Below are 21,774 nucleotides of genomic sequence, written 5' to 3'. Positions count from 1 at the left end.
TTGATCTCATCAAGCTTTTAAATCAGTTGTTCTCAATCAGAATAGTGCCTCTCCTCCCAGGGAGAGTTTGGAAATGTGTGTGGGCCTTACTGGCATCTAGTGGGCGGGGCCAGGAATGCTAAACATCCTGCAATAGCAAGTCTGCAAAATGAACTGTCAGCCCAAAAAGTCCCCAACACCCTCATTAGCAATTACCTTCCTAAAGGAAGAACCTCAGCATTTACCCCTCTCAGCTTCTAAAGGAGTGATGGGCAAACTTTTTTTGCCAAAGTTCAGAGAGTAAATAGTTTAAGTTTCATGGGGTTTCTGTCACAATTCCTTATGTTTTAAAACAACGCCTTATATAAGAATGTAAAAACTATTCTTAGCTCATAGGCCAGTGGTAGCATTTTGCCCACCTCTGTTCTAGAGCATTACCTGATTCAATACATACTATTTATATCAATTTAAAAATGCTGAATTCAGCCAGGCACAGGCACAATGGTGTGCACACTGTAGTATCATCTACTCAGGAGGCTGAGGCAGGAGGACTGCTTGAGGCCAAGAGTTTGAAACCAGCCTGGGCAACAGGCTGTCTCAAAAGGCTGTCTTTGCAAGACCCTGTCTCTAAATAAATAAATAAATAAAATGCTGATTAAAACAAAATGTGATGGAAAATGTTATAAATAACTCCAATGATATATATGTTACATTTTTTTTTTGTAAGTTGTAGATAAGCAGACTGCCTTTGTTTTGTTTATTTTTATGTGGTGCTAAGGATCAAACCCAGTGCCTCAAATGTGCTAGGCAAGTGCTCTGCCACTGAGCTGGAGCCCCAGTCTCCTATTAGAGGTTATAATTTTAAAGAATGAAATAAGACCTTTAGAACTTAGCCTTAAGACCTAAGAATTGAGATGATGTGAGTTTAACTTCTAATCAATCTCTGATCACCCTCCTCCTTCTCTCTCTATTCCTCTGCATCTCAACTGCTTCATGTTTTCTTCTGAATGTTCATTTTGAACACATTACTGGAAAAAGCACTCACAATGCCTTCCTCTCCTCTATTCAAAATATATTAATTTCTATTTGCCAAGCATGCCACTAAAAAAGTCTCTTTATAATTAATGCTGTTAACATTTTCTAAAATATCTCAACCAAACCAAAGTCTGGAAATTCTGACTGGTATCTGGGTCCTGACTTTCCGGATGGTAACTAAAGTTCACATGGGGTGGAAAGTGGCCTGTGGGTAACACAGAATACACACACGCACGCGAACAGGATATGTTGGTAATCTGGCTTCCTGAGACCTGGTGAGTTGTGAGAGTTCTCATCAACACCCCTGGGGAAGATGAAAAAGCTTAAATTGGGAAATGATGGATTTTAAGAAAGTGTCCATTCTTAGAATTAGATTTCTGGCTAACATGCAATGAAAAGGTATAATTTTTTTGTCCTCCACATTTTAATTATTTAAAAATATAACATAAACACAAAAATAAAAAGAGCAGCTGAGAAGGCCTCTTCACAGTGTGGAAGCTGGTGTTTGCAGCATGGCTTATGTCACGTCTCAAGCCCAAAAAGACGAAGAGTGTGGTTTTAGTGTTTAACCAGCCTTGACTGCACCCTGGCACTCTGTTTCTTCCCCTAGAGAACTTTGCTCTGTTAAAGAAACCAACCTCACATCTTGAAGAAACAGACAGGATAAAAATAAAGCCCTTAAGTGGTTTGGTGACCGAGGTCATATGGGGTGTTAAGGGTCTGTAGGTAGGACCAGTGTGCTTTGAGAAACTTCCACTCACTGCCAACCACAAAGAGAAAAAAGACTTCAGCCCTAAGGTCTAGTAGTGGTCCAGGCAAGGAGCCCCAGTCCTTGACTGTTAAGATTGCTCCTCGAAGCATATTTCATATTATCATTATCAGGTCCTGGTTCTGACTTTTGATAGTAATCTCACCAACCTATTGCTTATGGCCTAGAAAAAAGAGAGTCAATCTGGAGTTGCCTCTTGTAGAAAGAAGCTCTTTGAACCTCTGTCATCACATTGCCAAATCTCAGTTCACAGAAACATTCTTTCACAGAGCTTCTAGAGTGAAAGGTTTGTACTACAAATTACTTTATAAAAGTAAAGAACTAAGAAATGAGCTACACATGGTAGCACACACCTATCATCCCAGCAACTAAGGAGGCTGAGGCAGGAAAATTACAAGTTCAAGGCCAGCTTCAGCAACTTAGAAAGATCCTGTCTCAAAATAAAAAAATTAAAAAGGACTGAGGATGTATCTCAGTGGTAAAGCATCCCTGGGTTCAATCTCTAGTACCAATTAATTAAAGAAGGTCAACTCACAACAGTAGCAAAAAACCACATGATGTCCATCTTAGATAAGAAGTCCCTGTATCCTTGGGGCTAGGGTTGTGGCTCAGAGGAAAAGCGCTCGCCTAGCATGTGTGAGGCACTGAGTTCGATCCCCAGCACCATACAAAAATTAAATAAAGGTATTGTGTCCACCTACATCTAAAAGAATAAATATTTTAAAAAAAATAAGAAAGAAAGAAAAGAAATCCCTGTATCCATGAGGCCAAAAAAAAAAAAAAAAAAAAAAAGTTGACTTTCTCTGCCAGGTTAATATAATTATGGGGCAATGAAACAATCGGATTATCACAGAAGATAAAACATTTACCTACTAACACAGATTCCACACCTCTCTCATTTTAGATTAAATTAATGCTTATGTTAGCCAGAGAAAAATCAGGCCAAAAGCTTTTCCTAAGCTTCATAATGGTATTGGCTCTGAAAATACAAACTTAAAAGTCTTATGATATATGGCACTATGTAAAAACGTGGATGTGTAAACGATGTGATTCTGCAATCTGTATACGGGGTAAAAATGGGAGTTCATAATCCACTTGAATCAAATGTATGAAATATGATATGTCAAGAGCTTTGTAATGTTTTGAACAACCAATAAAAAAAAAGTCTTATGATAACAAGCTGAAGAACAAATTTACTATAGTACAAGCAAGGCACATCATCTTGCCAAAGGCAGCTGAAATTCTTTTTTCATTAGTCATTTTTTTTCATTTTTTTTTATTAGTTACACATGATGGTACAATGATCTTGACATATACATTTGAATCAAATGGGGTATAATTTCTCATTTTTCTGATTGTACAGGTTGCAGAATCACATTGGTCATACAGTCACATATATACTTACAGCAATAATATTCTAAATCTCCTATGGGACGTATGACTACACTGGGGGAGGGTGGAGGCATTAAATGTGTAACATTCACACATAGCCCCTTTCTTCAGCACTATAGTGGGGGTGGCAGCAGTAACTCAGGTGTACAAACTATGCAAAGAGCACTGAAAAGCAAAACAAATGATGGGTCTGAAGGAAATGCTACCTGAATAACACATTGTTCTTATTTTTCTATAAAGCCCCATACTACAACAAAACAAAAAAGCAAAGCTCTCAAGCAAAAGTAAGAGCATATGAGACTCTGTGCTACAGGCTACCTGACCTGGGTTTTCCACAGTGAAGGTATGCTCCTTTGCTAACAAAATTTTACTTTGCTGAACTATTTTTATTTTTTAGTTGTGGATGGACACAATATCTCTATTTCACTTATTTATTTTTATGTGGTGCTGAGGATGGAACCTAGTGCCTCACGCATGCTAGGCAAGCAAGCAGTCTATCACTGAGCCATAACTGCAGCCCCATTTTGCTGACCTATTGATTAAATGCCAGAAGAATACACTCATACTATGCAACCCTTTGTAGCCACATACTCAATATCAGAAAGAAAACTATCACTTGCCCCCCAAAAAAGTGTAGGGGGGGACAACTATCATTCCCAACTTATAATCAAGCCTCTGAGAAAACACAAGAGATTCAGGCAAGGGCAGCTTGCAAATTTTCAGGCAGAAACTATGATTCCCAAACCTCAGGAAACATCATCTTACAAATGAGTAAACTGAAATTCAGTCAGGTTAAGGAACATGCCCAAAGTCTTAAAGCTAATATCTGATAAAATGAGGACTTAAACACAAGGTTCTCCAAAGCCCAAAGTGCTACTACTCTGCCCCTGACTTATACAATACTGGATAAAATTACAAAATTAATGAAAGCTACCAAACTGCTGGCCTCTACAAAGAAATAATGGACTTGAAGGCAATCACTCATAGAAGGGTCTCTGAAGTCCAACAGTAATATAAAAACAAGCAAAGGTAAATAACAGTGTATGTGATAGGCCACAAATAATGTGAGAAAAAGAAAATTATCACATATATAACCACAAAATATATTACCCATTTAAAAATATTTCTTTACTTAAAATATTTTAAAAGAGGTTGAGCCAGATGAGGTGGCACACGCTAGTATGCCAACAACATGGAAGATGGAGGCAGAAGGATTACAAGTTTGAGGCCAGCCTCAGCAACATGGTAAGACCTTGTCTTCAAATAAAATAATTCAGAGTTGGGCTTGTAGTTCAGTGGTAAAGTACCTTTGGGCTCAAACCCCATTAGTGCAAAGATAATAATAATAATAATTAGAAGTTGAGGCAGCTGGGGGTATACAGCTCAGATCCTTAGCATGCTCAAGGGCCTGGATTTAATTCCCAGTGCCAAAAAACTAATTGAGAGAGAGAGAGAGAGAGAGAGAGAGAGAGAGAGAGAGAATATGAATGAATGAGAATATCTCATAAAAGATATCTAAAGAGATTTCTTTGAATCTCCATTCCTACCAATCTAGAAACCAACTCCAATATTACAATCCAACTTTTCCACTTAAAACCCAGCTTTCCAAAAAAGTCATAAACTGTCTAGGCCCAGGTGGCCTCAAATTAATCCACCATTGCCCAATTTACCATTAGTTCAAAATATTTCCTCATGAAATGGACCCTTAAGATTCAATTTCAGGATAATATTCAGTCTATTAAATGTTTAACCTTTTTTGAGTTTGCTCTTCATTAATCTTCTGGTGTCACTCTAATTGTGCTATTTTGATAAGACAGGAAAATAAAGACAACCATGCTGACCTAAGAAATTAGAATACCATTTTTTCAATAACATTCTGGAGGGCTGGGGATGTGGCTCAAGTGGTAGCGCGCTCGCCTTGCAAGCGTGCGGCCCGGGTTCGATCCTCAGCACCACATACCAACAAGGATGTTGTGTCCGCCGAGAACTAAAAAATAAATATTAAAAATTCTCTCTCTCTCTCTCCTCTCTCTCTCTCTTAAAAAAAATAACATTCTGGAATAATAATTAGGCATAGATTATTCCCTTCTGGCTTCCCAGGTTAATAGGCATTAGATATTTCCAATAGAAATGTTGTACTCTGTATAAATATGCAGGAAGAACATACACTAACAAATTAATAGTGATTCTCCCTAAGTGGTAAAAAGGTACTGTTTATCTGCACTTTCAAATTTTTTACAAGATTCATGTGGTGTTGGCTTTGTAAATTTTTAATTTGGAAAAACAAAACTTTTAAATCCAAGCTATTGGCAATTTCCTCCAACAACCAAGACACAGAGACACTAGCATGTTGGAGTTCAGAATGCCTAAAGCCTTATTTAAGAGGTGCCCTTAAACTTTTTGAATCAGCAAACTATGGGGCAAAAACTTCAGACAACCTCCAACCCACCAACTTTAATGGAATAGTGCTACTTTCATTAATTACAATGCAGACATGACAAACACAAAATTCAAAAAACAAATTATTATTTCCACAATCCAGAAGTATATTACAGAAGACATGTATCATAGTACCCATCAAGAACATGGCCCCAGGATTGGGTCTGCAGTTCAGTGGGAGAGTGCTTGCCTAGCACTATGAGACACCAAATTTGATCCTTAGTGCTGCATAAAAATAAACAAATAAAATAAAGGCATGCTACAACTATAAAAAATAATAAAATTTCAAAAAAGAATACAGCCCTGTAGAAGGCTCACTTACTCTTCACCACTCCAATGTTCTCAAATTATCCCTCAACTCACCACAGAATTAAGTGCCCTGCAAATCCTCTGCTATTTCACACCTCTGTCTTTGCTCATGGAATACACTCTTCCCATTCTGACTGGTTCATTTCTCCAAGAAGTCTTCTAACTTCACTTTCCTTTCCCCCTTCCCCAACCCATGTCTCTGCTAGGTCTGAAACAAGGGACCTTCTCTGTATTTGACAAGCCTCTGTCAAGACACTCACTGTATTACATTTCAGCTTCATTATTTATGGATTTATATCTGTGAATTCAGTGAACTCACTAAAACTTTCTTGTAATTCCCAAAATCAATATGGGGCTTTTGTGTCATTCTTTGAATCACCTAACACACATCCCTAGCTGAAGTCAAACAAGGCAACTCTTTGCCTTCATGTTTCTGGTCACACTTTAAACAAATGTCCTTTTTATGATCTACATAGGGTCACATTTTTCATATTCCTGTGCTTTTCGTTGATGTTTACAAATAGCCGCTAAGCTTAAATGCTTCTGAAGTGTTGTCTAATGTTCCTTAGTGCAAGAAGGATGTGATGCACTTTATAGAAAAAAATATGTATTGGATAAACTTTGTTCAGGTATGAGTGATAGGGCTGTTAGCGAAGAATGCAATGTTAATTAATTGATAATATATATTAAATAAGGTGTCTTTAAGCAGAAAAACATGTAAAACAAAGTTATATGTTTATCAGTTGACTAAATATGTTGTTACCAGAGCATGAAGGAATCTAATTCTGCATCTTCCTTATGAACAAGTTCCAATATTCACTAATGTAGTGTGTTTGTGGCAACTTATAGAACATAACTATCAAAACCAACAAGAGGGCTGGGGATGTGGCTCAAGTGGTAGCGCGCTGGTCTGGCATGCGTGCGGCCCGGGTTCGATCCTCAGCACCACATACAAACAACGATGTTGTGTCCGCCGAGAACTAAAAAATAAATATTAAAAATTCTCTCTCTCTCTCTCCCTCTATCACTCTCTTAAAAAAAAAAAAAAAACCCAACAAGAATCAACTGGATACACAACATTGCTTATGTATCTATTTCTTCCACTAGAGCAGAAGTTGACAAACTAGGCCCCACAGGCCAAATCCAACCCATTATCTATATTTGCAAATAAAGTTTTACTGGAATACAACCATGATCATTCATTTATACATTGTGTATGTATGCATTAGCACCACAACAGTATAGTTGCAACAAAGACCATATGGCCTTCAAAGCCTATAATATTTACTATCTGATGTTTCATGGAAAAAGTGTGCTAGCCCAAGTAGTAGACACCAAGCAATCTGAGAAAATAACAATAACAATGTTGTGTTTATTTTTACAATTCTCACACAAAGCTGGCACAACTGGCTAGGTAAACTAAACTTTGATTTGGATCAACACTAGACCCTCCTACTTCCAAAAATTCAGGGGCAACTCATTAAATTCTCCAGACTTGTATAAGTCTTAAAAACGGACATTATTTAAAGAAATAAAATAAATAATGGTATGCAACAGAGGATGACCAAAAAGAGCACAACTTAGGCGAACAAGGTGAAGTAAAATATAGGAGATTCAAATAAGGCCAAATAATAGGTATATTAAGGCATGGTCCAGGCTGAACCCCAAAATATAGTCAGAGAGGCTAAAGACAAGGAAAGTTTGACAAGCACTTAGCCAAATTCAAGGACACATTTCTTATCTAAAGACTTACTTTCTACATGTAGCACCAAGTATATTGTTGTTAATAATGAGTTGGGAAAATGCTGGAAATGGTAAACTAAATCATTCTAGAACAAAACAATTCACTGAAGTTTCAAAGACAAACACCCATCAAAATATCTCATTCTCAGATGCTCCGTTCTTCCCCAGCAGACAGACTTGTATTATGATCTATTCAAGATGCTGATAATGGAGCAATCAGATCTAAAAGATTCTTAGTGGTCCCATCAGAGACCTTTACTTTCTGAAAATGATTTATATTTAATTGATTTATATTTTATAATTTAATATCTTTATTTATCTCAATGACTGTCAACAATAACCCATTTGCCATGCAGTACCCTTTGGTTTCATTTTCAAAAGGAGATAAAAAAGAATAGGAGGAACACCCACCAAATATTGCCTATAACCCTGGCAACATGGCAAGCAACACCAACTTTGAGTGGATTACCTTGCAGGGGAAAGAGTTTAAAATGTGAACTGCAATAAGATGCCACTATTGTAGTTGAGGTTGGCAGTCCGTCCCCAGGCTGGATATTCAACCCAAACCACATCTCAAGGCTAAAAACCAATAACCCACAAGCTAACCTCCTACAACCATTGAGAGAGAGAGAGAGAGAGAGAGAGAGAGAGAGAGAGAGAGAGAGATCGATCCAAGCTCATGCTTGGCAAAGGACAACAAACTAGTTGAAGACATTATTATCATTACTAATAACCACCTAAAGCCAAGTTCTTTTTATTCATGAATCTGAATTTTACTAGTTTGTGCTAGAAACTCTCTAGTAGTTGCTAAAGGAGCAATTCCTATTAAAGCTAATCTCACCAAGCCAGGCATAGTGGTACACACCTATAATCCTAGTTACTAGGGAGACTGAGGCAGGACAATCACCAAATTTGAGCACAGCCTGGGCAATTTAAATAACCTTGCCTCAAAACAAACTTTAAAAAGGTTTATGGGTATAGCTCATTGATAGAGCACTTGCCTAGCTTGTGCAAAAGCCCTGGGTTTAATCCCCCAAATGGCAAAAAACAAAAAAACTAAGCACCTAAAAAAAGGTCAGTTAATAAAAACAAGCAATACACAAAAATATTTAAATTACCTAGATAAGTAAATAAGTGACATACATCTTTGTAAAAAAAAAAATACAGTCATGCTGAGAACATACTAAAAACATTCTTAGACAAATGAAATAGTCAGTTCTGCTATAAAGCTCATTTTGAAAATGTGAATTGATTCAATTGTGATCAATATATTAAGGAACATTTTGAGCATAACACAAATTTTGTGTTTGCTTATGCATAAATGTGTTCAAAAGAAACAGGTGAACAAAGGAAAAAGTTCCCATCTGAATCAACATGAAGAAAAATAAATAAAACACATGAACAAACCCTAAATATCTACCAGCTAACTCAGTTCAACACACGAAGATGTGATGTTCACATCTTATGTGTCTCCTGCCCATTCAATTTCTAGAATCTACCGTGTCACAGTGACTCATAAGCTGTAACTCTTCCAAATCCCACTTCTACAAAAATACTTCATGTCTTTTTCAAGGTAAATTAGTTAATGTAGTATTTACATCCTTCTTTCCTTTTTTTCCCCTTTTTCTGAGCGACAGGGCCTTGATGTTTTACCCATGCTGGTTTTGAACTTGTGGGTTCAAGTGATCCTCCCATCTCAGCTTCCAGAGAAGGTGGGACTACAGGTATGCACCACCACACTCAGATCTTGGCATATTTCTTAACTTCTTCACATGTATAAGATTGCACAAATGACTCCTTTTACTTATAAGCCCTACATTTATTTGGTGGGCGTTTCTTGCTTTTTTTTTTTTTTTTTTTTTTGGTGGTATTGGGAATTAAACACAAAGGTGCTATACTACTGAGCTGCAACCCCAGCCCTCCTTTTTTTTTTAGTTATAGATGAATACACTACTTTATTTTATTTACTTTTATGTGCTGTGGAGAATCGAACATAGTGCTTCACACGTGCTAAACAAGTACTCTACCACTGAGCCACAACCCCAGTCCCACTTTCTATTTTGAGACAGGTTCTCACCAAGCTACCCAGGCTGGTCTCAAACTTGTGATCCTTCTGCCTCCACCTCTCCTGAGTTACAGGTGTGTGCCATCATGCCTGTAGATTTCACTATACAGTTTTGAAAACCACAGTGATTTTTAGGAACACATGTTACACTATAGCAGAAAAGATTGTATGTCCAATTGTTAATTTTAAAAAGTAGAAATTGCAAATAATTATATATAGTAAAACACAATTTTTGTTAAAAGAATATATTTTAGGGTTGAGGGTGTAGCTCAGTGGTAAAGCACTTGCCTGGCATGTACAAGGCCCTGAGTTCTATCACCACCACTGCAAAATATATGTGTGTGTGTATTTAATGTTTCTGCAGGTATGTGTATATATATGCATGCATAAATGCTTTAAAAATGGTCTGGAAACCTGGGGATGGTGAGGCATGCCTGTAATTCCAGAAATTCAGGAGGCTAAGGAAGGAAGTTCACAAGTTCAAGGCCAGCTTCAACAGCTTAGAGATACCAAAAGCAACTTAGCAAGACCCTGTCTCAAAATAAAAAAAATGAGTAAAAAAGACTGGGGATATAGGTAAAGCATCCCTAGGTTCAATTCCTAGTGCCAAAAAAAAAAAAGGGTCTGGGAGGACTTCTATCAAATATTTTACAGTGTTCTCTCTGCAGGTAGAAAGATAAATGACTTTCACTTTAAATCTTAAATATTTCTGTGTGATTTGTATAATAATGACTCTTCTTAAATTTTTGATACTAGGGATGCTTTACCACTAAGTGACATATCCAGCCCTTTTAATTTTTTATTTTGAGACAAGGTCTTGCTAAGTTGCTGAGGCTAGCCTCCAACTTACCATTCTTCTGCCTGAGCCACTCAAACTGTTGGGATTACAGGCATGTGCCACCATGCCCACTCTGTCCAGTATTTTCAGTATTAGAACAAAAGAAAAAAGTTTTGTTTTTTTTTTTTTCCCCTTGTGTCCTGGGAACTGAACAGTGGGGCACTCAACCACTTATTACATTTGATTACTTTTGCAATTTAAAAAATTCCCTTTAAAGACAAACATATTTGTCCTGGGATTTTCATGGGGTGAGGCAGGAAGATCACAAACTCAAAGTCAACTTTAGCAACTTAGTGAAACACTTAGCTACTAAGCAGACCTTATTTCAAAATAAAAAGGGCTGGAGATGTCACTCAGTGGTAAATCATCCCTGGAGTTCAATCCCTGGTACCAAAAGCATAAGTAAATACAAATACTGGGAATAAAAATGGTATTGGTCATTATACAAATCCAATTATACTATCACCCAGCTTAAAATGCTCAATATTTGAAATCCAAATGTCTCACTATTTCTGAAAGAATCTAACCCTTATGACCTTCTCTTCATTGTCTTCCTCTCATTTGTATACTCAAGATTTACTTAGAATCTCCTGTATGCACACACTGGGCATAAAGAAAAGAACAAAGTACTTTCAAAGTACACTCATAAAGCCTTCAATCTAGCAAGAGAAAGATCTTAAGTAACAGCAGCAACAAAATGACACCTAAAATTACTTAAGTAATTTTAATTTAAGTAGAAATGGGAATCATAAAGGAGAAGTAGCCAGTCTTGGGGCTCAGGAAAATCTTCTCTGAAAAAGATATATTTAGGCTCAGACCTGAAAGATAAATGAGAATAGGACTGAGAAAGGCAGAAGAAATAGTAAGAAGAAATGGACTATTTGGGAAAAGAGAATATATAATAGGCAGGGGTTAGAGGAAGAGGTCAAAGGAGAACTGGAACAAAGGAAAGAAGAAAGGTATAAGAAGTAGTATGGGCCAGCTAAGCAACCTAGTGGGACCCTGTCTCAAAATAAAAAATAAAAAGAGGGGCTGGGGTTGTGGCTCAGCAGTAGAGCACTTGTCTCACACATGCGAGACCCTGGGTTCGATCCTCAGCACCACACAAAAATAAATAAGTGAAATAAACGTACTGTGTCCAACTACAACGAAAAATTTTAAAAAATAAAGTAAAAAAATAGGGGCTGGGGTTGTGGCTCAGTGGTAGAGTACTCCCCTAGCATGTATGGGGTACCAGGTTCGATCCTCAGCACCACAATAAAAATAAATAAATAAAGGCACCATGTCCATCTAAAACTAAAAAAAAAAAAAAAAAACAACAATAATTTTTTAAAAAAATGGCTGGGGATGTGATACAGTGGTACCAAAAAGACCTAGTAGTAGTAGTAGTAGTAGAAGTAGTAGTATGGGCCAGATCATGTGGGGTCCAGTAGACTATCAAGGATTTTTGAACCTAATTCTAAAAACAAATAGAAAGAACTAAAGACTTTAAATAGGAAAGTAACATGATCAGAATTATGCATCTGGAAGCTCCTTTGGATTACTTCTAAAAAGAAAGACCTGAGAAGAACTAGGAACAAATGGGGAAAGACCATGAGGAACTCCTTTTAATAGTATGTAGATTACTGAAATGATACCTTGGAGGACTAGGTGATGGCAATGAGAATGGAGAGAAATGGATGGCTTAAAGTTAGGTTTAAGAGTAGATTCAGGGCCAGGTGCAGTGGCGCACACCAGTAATCCCAGTGGCTCAGGAGGCGGAGGCAGGAGGATCGGAGTTCAAAGCCAGCCTCAGAAATTTAGTGAGGTGCTAGGCAACTTAGTGAGACCCTGTCTTTCATAAAATACAAAATAGGGCTGGGGATGTTGCTTAGTGGCTGAGTGCCCCTCAGTTCAATCCCTGGTACCCCCGCCCAAAAAAAAGAGTGGATTCAGAGCTAGGGAAATAGCTCAGTTGGTAGAGTACTTCCCTTGCACGCACAAGGCCCTGGGTTCAATCCTCAGCACCACCATCAAAAAAAAAAAAAAAAAAAAAGTAGATTCAATAGCACTTGGTATTGACTCAATGTGGGAATGCAGGGGAAAAAAAAGGGTAAAGGATGACTCAAGTATCTAGCAAGAGCACACATCACATCTTATTCTCCAGCTGTACTGAATTACTTGCAGTTCCCTAAGCCTTTATGCTTCTCTCATAAGTACAGAAGCACCCTTACATCACCTTTTAGCTGCAAAATGCTGCCTCATCCTAGCCTTCACCAAGCATGCCCAGACCAGATGCTCAGCTGTATGCTCCCATAGTCTCCCCTCACCCCATGCTTGCCTTCATTACAGCACCTAACACACTATGCTGTGATCACATACAGTCATGTATCACTTAACTATAGGCCTACATTCACTTTCAGAAATGTACCATTAGGTAATCTCATCACTGTGTGAGCATCACAGAGTATACTTACAAAACTAAGACAAATACAATATAATTTTATGGGACCACTATCGTATATGTGGTTTGTCACTGACGAAAATGTTGTTATATAGCACATGACTGTATTTATCATTTTATCTTCCCTATGGGACCAAATGCTCCTGAGTTTAAAGATCATTTTTGGGTTGTTTTAATCTCTATAATGCCAATGTCTACTTCTCATCAATCTGTATGTCACAGGGACAGAAAAAGCAAACTGAGTTCTTGGGATCTACTACAAGAAAGAAAGAAAGCTGGAACCTGACCAGGGCTTAAAAAAAAAACAGATAAAAACAGCACTGTGGTTATCTTAATGGATAAAAGAAGAGCTAAAACTACAAGTTTTTTTCTTCTCAATGCTGGGGATCAAACCCAGGTGTCACACATGCTAGGCAACCACTCTTACCACTGAGCTATAACCCCAGCCCCAAAACTGCAGAATTCTTCCTCAAGTGCTAGTAGCTTAGAAATAAAAACACAAACTCACAGATGTAAATTTTTAAAAATTAAGGGAAATAGTTCTCCTAGGGTAAAAAAATATATATAAATAGTTTCAGGTGGTGTTATATACACCTGGAAAACTAGCAACTCAGGAGGCTAAGGGAGGAAGATCACAAGTTTGAGGCCACCCTCAGCAATTTACAAGGTCCTGTCTCAAAATAGAAAGGGTCAGGAATGTACAGTGCTCCTGGGTTTAATACCTCATAAGGTTTGGATGTGAGGTGTCCCCCCGAAAGCTCATGTGTGAAACAATACAAGAAGGTTTAGAGGAGAAACGATTGGGTTATGAGCCTTAACCCAATCAGTGAATTAATCCCTGATGAGATTAATTGAGTGGTGACTGAAGGTGATTAGGGTGTAGGTGAAGGGGATGGGTCAATGGGGGTGTGTGCCTTTGGGTATATATTTTTATCTGGTGAGTAGAGTCTCTGCTTCCTGATCATCAAGTGAATTGCTTCCTTCCACCACACTAATCCACCATGAAGTTCTGCCTCACCTCCAGCCCTAAAAATGAACCCAGCTGTGTATGGACTGAGGCCTCTGAAACCATGAGCCGCCATATAAAATCTTCCTCCTCTAAAATTGCTCTTGTTGAGTCTAAAACAATCCCCAATTTCTGTTTCTTTCTCGCATTTACAAGGTTTTTACTATAAAAAAATAAAATAATTAATAAAATCTATGGGTCTAATGAAAGCTCACATGCTGAAAATGCCTTCTCTGAGATCAACATAATAAAAACAAACTCATGTAAACATTTTTTTTTTTTTTTGTAGTACTAGGGATTAAACCCAGGGTCTTGAGTATGCTAGACATGTGCTCTACCAGTGAGCTACAGCCCCAGCCTTTATGATGTTACTTAAAAGTAAATAAATATCTTATGAAAAAGAGAATGCTAGAAAAGATTAGTTATAGGCTGTGGTTGTAGCTCAATGGTAGAACGCTTCCCTGGCATGTATGAGGCACTGGGTTTGATCCTCAGCACCACATAAAAATAAATAAAATGAAGGTATTGTGTCCATTTACAACTGGAAAAAAAATGTAATAAAAAAAAGAAAATTAAAAGATTAGTTACATCCTTTTAAGAAGGATTCCCAACCTAAGGACCAACATCAAAGACAGACACAAAAGGCTTTCTCAAATTGTCCTTTGGTACTTTCATTTATTAAGAAGTTGGATAGTGTAGCTAATCCAACAGAACAAGTTATCTCTTACCCAAAAGGCTGCCACTTTGAGGCAGTACTATCTAAACTAGGAGAGGGAAGCAGTAAGAGATTCTACCACAGCAGCAACTCCAACATGCTTCTATAACACACGAATATGGGGCTCCAAGCATTCTGTAGTATATAGGAAGTGGTAGTTTAATTTATAAGTAATGACTGCTTTCCAAGTCATTCACAAAACAGCTAAAAACTAAGAAAGATAAAGGAAGACAAACAGGGATTTTAAATTAAACTCCAAAGGGGGCTGAGGATATAGCTCAGTTGGTAGAGTGCTTGCCTTGCATGCACAAGGCCCTGGGTTCGATCCCCAGCACCAAACAAACAAACAAAAAAACATAAAAACAAATTAAACCCCAAAGGAGTTAGGCACAGTGGTACCCATCTGTAATCCTGGCATCTTAGGCGGCTAAGGCCAGAGTATCGAAAGTTTGAGGTAGGCCTCAGCAATTTAGCAAGATCCTCTCTCCAAATAAAAAGAAAAAAAAAAAGGGTTGGAAATATAGCTCAGTGGTAGAGAACCCCTGGGCTCGATCTCCAGTACCCTCAACACAAACACCCAAAAAATATCCAAAGGAAAAAACCCTCCTATCCCACCACTTTTGACTCATTCTTAGAAAAACATGCCTCCAACTTCAAAGAGAAAATAAAAAACAAAAGGCCCTCTCTTATCTTTCTCCCAAAATGCCCACAAATTTACCTGCATCCCTAGATTAATCCCAAATTCATCCTTTCCCTCAAGCATAAGAAAGCAGGATCTCTTGCCCTCTGTCAAGCTAATCTCTTCACCTGTACTCTAGATCTTATTCCCTTCCAATCCTATGCAAGGTCTTCTTTCTCATATCTTCAACTTATTTTTCATTCTATGTTCTTTAATTCTAATAACAAGTCAACTCTCATGGTTTCATTATCATCTACAAAAAGAAACGTTCAAAAATCTTCATCTCTGGCTTAATTAGCTCTCAATTTCAGATACCTGTTAGCTTCTGAATATCTCTACTGCAGGGTCCACAGGAATGATAAAAAAACAGGTCTAAAATTAAACTCATCATCTTTCTATTGAGACCAGCTCCACCTTTATTCCCTATTTCAGGGAATGGACCATCATCTATCTAGTTTCCAAACTATAAACCTAGTGTTATTCTTTTTTTTTTTTTTTTTTTTTTAGGGGGGGTGGTTACTAGGGATTGAATTCAGGGGCACTTGATCACTGAGCCATATCCTCAGCCCTATTTTGAATTTTATTTAGATACACGTTCTCACTGATTACTTAGTGCCTTGCCATTGCTGAGGCTGGCTTTGAATTGATAATCCTTCTGTCTCAGCCTCCCAAGCCACGAAAATTACAGGAATGTGCCACAGCACATGGCTAGTGTTATTCTTAACTCTTCTCTCCCTGATCTCCCTTATTAATATATCTGTTCAATTCTTATATCTGTTCACTTTTCTCCATCTCCAAAGCCATTTCTTGCTTCAAGTCCTTTTCACATCTCCAATGGATTAATCTCAAGGCACAATGAACCAGGTTACACTTTTCCAAATCCAGTGCTCTCTCTTCCTAACTTCAGGTCTTTGCAAATGCTATTTCCTTTGCTCTGCCTGTTCACTCTTCTGTGTTCTTCACTAGAATGCTCACCTTGAGAGCAAGGGGAGAACTTATTCACTGCATCTTTAATGCCTGGCACACTGCAAGTATTTAATAATTATTTATTGAAAAAAAGAAAAAAAGAAACCTTCTATACAAGCCTGTGATTTCCTACTGTCATTTCTCCTGGCTTTGAGAAAACCAAAACCCAGCCCAAGAGTTATAAGAATAGGATAGATCAGCCTAAAAGGCTGATGACAAACTAGACTAACCAACATACCCATGCTGCTTCAGTTAATTTTCTAAATGTAAAGTCAAGCAAGAGAGAAAAAAATTAAATACAAAGTCAGCTCAGTACAATGGCACATGCCTATAATTCCATGTACTTGGGAGGCTGAGAAAGGAGGAGTGGAAGTTCAAGGCCAATTCGGGCAACTTACCAACCTGTTCTAAAAATAAAAAATAAAAAGTGCTGAGGGAATAGCTCCATAGCAGAATTCCCCTGGGTTCAAACCCCATTGCCAAAAGAAAAGGTACAAACTCCCAAAGAATCTTAACATGACATCAGTGATGCACAACTGAAAGCAACGAAGTTCTAATCCTACGTTTACTAAATTCTACAGTGCCACATAGTGGTGAGAGAAGAAAGCAGTAAAGATAAAAGACCTGTAAATGGGAAGGAAGTAGACATAAGGGAGCCTTAAGTGATTGGTGTGCCCCGCAAAGAGTGGGAATCATCTATAGAATGCTTCATAGTTATATGAGCTGCCTGACTTGGCCCCACCCCAGTGCACCCCACTCCATGCTGTGCCGCCCCACCCAGCACTGCCCTGGGGTTTAACAGAGCTAGTTTTGCTTACTGCATCACTCTTACTTACATCACTGGGACTCAGGCTGCCCAGCCCATTCTCCTGCTCAGAATCCTTCCCAGACTCAGTGCCCTGAGAGGACCTGGGATGAGAGGGATGAATCCAGATCTCCAGGCGAGTGGTGTCATCTCCAACATGCCGGAGAGTAGATTTCTTTCCTTTTCGCCATTGATCGGGGCTCAGTTCAAATTCTTCGTGTTGCTTCTTTTCCATCTGTTCTGCCTATAGGGCAGACAGACACACCAAGCTCAGGCTCTCCTGGAACTCATCTACTAAGAGCGGAGCCCTCACCTATATTTGTTGCCTAAAAACTATAAAAAAGTAAAGAGTATAATACAATATCAAAGTAGCAGAGTATCATCTGCTTTGTCACAGAAGTTTAAATTCTATGAACTCAACGCTTTGGAACACGTACACCACCCAAGGGCCCCTGATAGCTTTCACTCTGTGCAGCAGCTGACTGATTACCACTAGCACAGCCTGATGCAACCACTTGAGGATATTACTAGTCATTCCCCTGAGAATGAAGAGACACAAAGGGAAATGCATTTTCCTAGGAACAAATGATTCTCTACATCTCCACTTACCTTTCGTTTGGTCTCTTCAAACAAGCTCATAAGACTCTCCTTGGCAGTCAGGATAGGGTTGCTGGCAGCTAAACTGCGCATGTAGTAATACACAGCATCAAGTTTCCTCCTCTGTACAAAGAGGCCAGAGACACTCAGTCACCCAGTATTCTTCCCAATGCCAACACAACATACCAACCTAGGAAACTTTACAATCTCTCTCAGCCTGTCCCCAAGCTATCAGGAATTCTAGTAAGAAAATCAGAATGCTATCCATGGGAGACACATAATGCTATCCACGGCAATTACACAGGGGTCTCTTCTTGCACAACACAGAACAATATCTTACAGGCAGAGGACCTCCAAGAACCAAGTACTCATATGAGGGAGAAAAGAACAAAAAAATAGTTGGGCACAGTGACACACACCTATAATCATAGCCACTTGAGCAGCTGAAGTCCTCAGCAACTTATCAACATCATATCTCAAAGTGAATATTAAAAAAAGAGTGCTCGCCTAGCATGCATGAGTCACTAGGTTCGATACTCAGCATAAAATAAAGATATTGTGTCCACATATAACTAAAAAATAAATACTTAAAAAAAAAGACTGGGGATATAGCTCAGTGGTAAAATACACCTGGGTTCAGTCCCCACTCAGACAGAAAGATAGAATGTCTGTCTCAAAATATGAACATCATTTTATTTTGTTCTTAGAGAAAAAATGTTCAGGTCTGGGGTTGTGGCTCAGCGGCAGAGTGCTCACCTAGCACGTGTGAGGCCCTGGGTTTGATCCTCAGCACCACATAAAAATAAAATAAAGGTACTGTGTCCAACTACAACTAAAAAATATTTTAAAAAAAAGAATGTTCAATTCACTTTAAATTTCCTACTGTTACCAGAGTAAGTATGGTCTAATGAAATTAGGGGCCAGACAAACCTGAGTTCAACTGACTCATCAGGAGTTGATTTAGAGATTTTGGAAAAGTTACATAATAATCTTCCTGAACTCCCATATCCTCACCTTTAAAATGGGAATAATACCACCCACAGAGCAGTATCCTCAGGTTTAGACAGTATCTGTGATGTGCTGATCACGTGACTTACATTTAGCTGTAATTAATGATGCTATCATTGTTATAATTTTTTTAAATAAACAATTGGGTAAATATTTTATGAATATTATTCAATGAATTCAGCAAATAAACACTCCGAGACCACTTTAAAAGCAATTAATATGGAAAAGTAAAGGAAGCTGGGCATGGTGGCACACACACAGTCTAAAGGAAGAGAACTGCCTGAACAATATAGCAATACCCCATCTTGAAAGGTCAGGGAAGCTGGAGATGTAGGCCAAGTGGTAGAATGCTTGCCTGGAAAGCACACGGCCCTGGGTTCAATCCCTAGCACCTCAAATAAATAAATAAAATTTAAAAGGTGGAGGGGGCCAGTAGTTGCTGGAGAGCTAGGGGTATAGCTCGGTGGTAAAGAACTTCTCTAGCATGTACAAGGTACATGGCAACATGGAAGAAAAAGAGAGGAGGGGAGAGAAGGAAAAGGATCATAAAGAAGGAAAAACACCAAAAATCACCGAAACAAAGGGGAAGGATATTCAAAAGGTTTTACTCTATTACTTCATATATAGTTTCAATATTTTCTGTTATCATTCTTTAAAACTCTCATCTGTATTCATCCAGCATGTATACTTATTTCTAACGTCAACCACCTGAGTCTGAATCTAGTCCTATCACTTATTAGGTATGAAATTAATCTAGTTCCAGAGAGGTTTCCTTATTTGTAAACTGGAGATATTTACACAAATATGGCTTCTAGAAAGATTACCTTTTCATAATATATAGAGTTTAACAGACCATCTGGCCCACCATTGTAGCCAATTAAGCAGTAGCTATCTTAATATTATTCCAATTCATACTAATCTCTACTTATATCACTCACTTGATTTCAAACTGTATTTTATCTATTATATTTTTTCATATTCAAACATTTCTGAAATTGTGATATAACTTACAATCAATATCTACCATTATGTGTTATTTTAATTTGCAACATTTTTCTTAGTGGAACACCAAATAATGGAACATCTAACAATCAATTACATATTTTACCAAGTCTAATTTGTATTACTGTCTATACACCTCACCTGTCTTCTCAACAAAGCTTTTTTCAGAGCAAAACCCAAATCATATATTTTACCACTCACATCATTTCACAAAGTTCTGTACATAGCATATTCTCAATAAATACCCAATTCACTAAATGACTGACAGGAGGATACAGAAAAGTTGGGGAAATGTTAATAGACAACTAGGATGAGAGGAGACAAAAGAAGAGAAACAGAAAAAGAACTTGAAAGGCAAGCTAATCTAGAACAGAGGGCTATCAAAGAAAAAAATATCAATTTAATTAGAATGTCAAAAAGCCATTGAGGGAATTCAGCAAAGTTGTTGTAAGATCACACACAAAATCTAATATGCTATCACAATGAATAATCTGAAAAGGAAATTAAGAAAATAATTCCTTTTGAAATAGCATAAGGAAAAAATAACATAATTAGGGTTTGGGGAGATTGCTCAAGGATAGAGCATTTGCCTCCCATGTGTGAAGCCCTGGGTTTGATTCGCAGTCCCAGCTACTTGGGAGGATTGAGGAGAGAGAAATACTTGAATCCAGGAGTTTCAGGTCAGCCTGAGCAACATACTGAGACCCTATCTCAACAACAAATTTCAACATTATGGAAATGCAAATCAAAACCACAATTCAATAACACTTCACACCTATTTGAACAACTACTATCAGAAAATAAGCCAGGTGCAGTGGCAAACACCTGTAATCCCAGCAGCTGGGGAGGTTGAGACAGGAAGATTGCAAGTTCAAAGCCAGCCTCAGCAAAAGCAAGATACTAAGCAACTCAGTGAGGTTCTCACTCAGTGAGGTTCTCTAAATAAAATACAAAACAGGGCTGAGGATGTGGCTCAGTAGTCAAGTGCCCCTGAGTTCAATCCCCAATACTCTCCCCACCAAAAAAAAAAAAAAAAAAAAAAATAGGGCTAGGGTTGTGGCTCATTGGTACAGTGCTTGCCTAGCATGTGTGAAGCAGTGGGTTTGATTCCAGCACCACATACATAAATAAATTAAATAAAAAAATAGAAAATAATTAAGTGTTGGAAAAGCAGAGAAACTGGAACTCTTGTGCACTGTTGGTAGGAATTTCAAATGGTGCCACTGTTTTAAGAAACCACATAATTATTTCTTTAAAAATTGAAAATAGCGAGGCTGGAGTTATGGCTCACTGGTAAGAGCACTTGCCTAACATGTGTGAGGCCCTGGGTTTGATTCTCAGCACTGCATATAAACAAATGAATAAAACAAAGGTCCATAACATCTAAAAAAAATTTTTTTAATTGAAACCAGCTAGGCACAGTGGCACATTGCCTATAATCCAAATGGCTTAGGAGGCTAAGGCAGGAGAATGGAAAATTCAAAGCCAGCCTCAGCAACTTAGCAAGGGTCTAAGCAACTTAGTGAGACCCTATCTCAAAAATAAATCTTAAAAATGGGCTGGAGATGTGGCCCAGTGGTTAAGCAACCCCAGTACCAAAAAAAAAAAAAAAAAAAAAGAAAGAAAAGAAAGAAAGAACTGGACATGGTGGCACATGCCTGTAATCCCAGAGACCCAGGAGGCTGAGGCAAGAGGCTCACAAGTTCAAGGCCAACCTGGGCAACAGAGCTAGATACTGTTTCAAAATAAAAATACATAGGAGTACTAATGTAGCTCATTAAACACCCCTGGGCTCAATCCTCAGTAACCCCCCCAAAAATTAAATATGACCATATAATCTAGTAATTCTAATCCTAGAACCCTACCCAAAATAACTGAAAGCAGGGTCTCAAAGAGAAATTTGTACACCCATGTTAATCAGAGCATTATTCACCTTAGCCAAAATGTAGAGACGCAACCCAAATATTCAATGACAGAGAATGAA

The 21,774-nt window shown here is 38.1% G+C and overlaps 1 protein-coding gene across 6 annotated transcripts in view; it reads right to left on the bottom strand.

Moving 5' to 3' along the window:
• SMG6 (SMG6 nonsense mediated mRNA decay factor) overlaps nucleotides 1-21,774 on the bottom strand; it is a 232,556-nt gene that overhangs the window by 191,341 nt on the left and 19,441 nt on the right. For all 6 annotated transcript variants that reach the window (XM_081270215.1, XM_081270218.1, XM_081270217.1 and 3 more), the window contains 2 exons: nucleotides 17,793-17,903; nucleotides 17,215-17,427 (listed from right to left, as the gene is read on the bottom strand). In XM_081270215.1, the coding sequence (XP_081126341.1) occupies nucleotides 17,215-17,427; nucleotides 17,793-17,903 (324 nt within the window). The remainder of the gene's footprint in view (nucleotides 1-17,214; nucleotides 17,428-17,792; nucleotides 17,904-21,774) is intronic.

This window comes from Spermophilus citellus (assembly GCF_964194105.1).
Source record: "Spermophilus citellus genome assembly, chromosome: 17".
Taxonomy (NCBI): Eukaryota; Metazoa; Chordata; class Mammalia; order Rodentia; family Sciuridae; genus Spermophilus; species Spermophilus citellus.
Note: the sequence above shows the minus strand (reverse complement) of the source record. Positions and strands in the feature narration are given on the sequence as shown.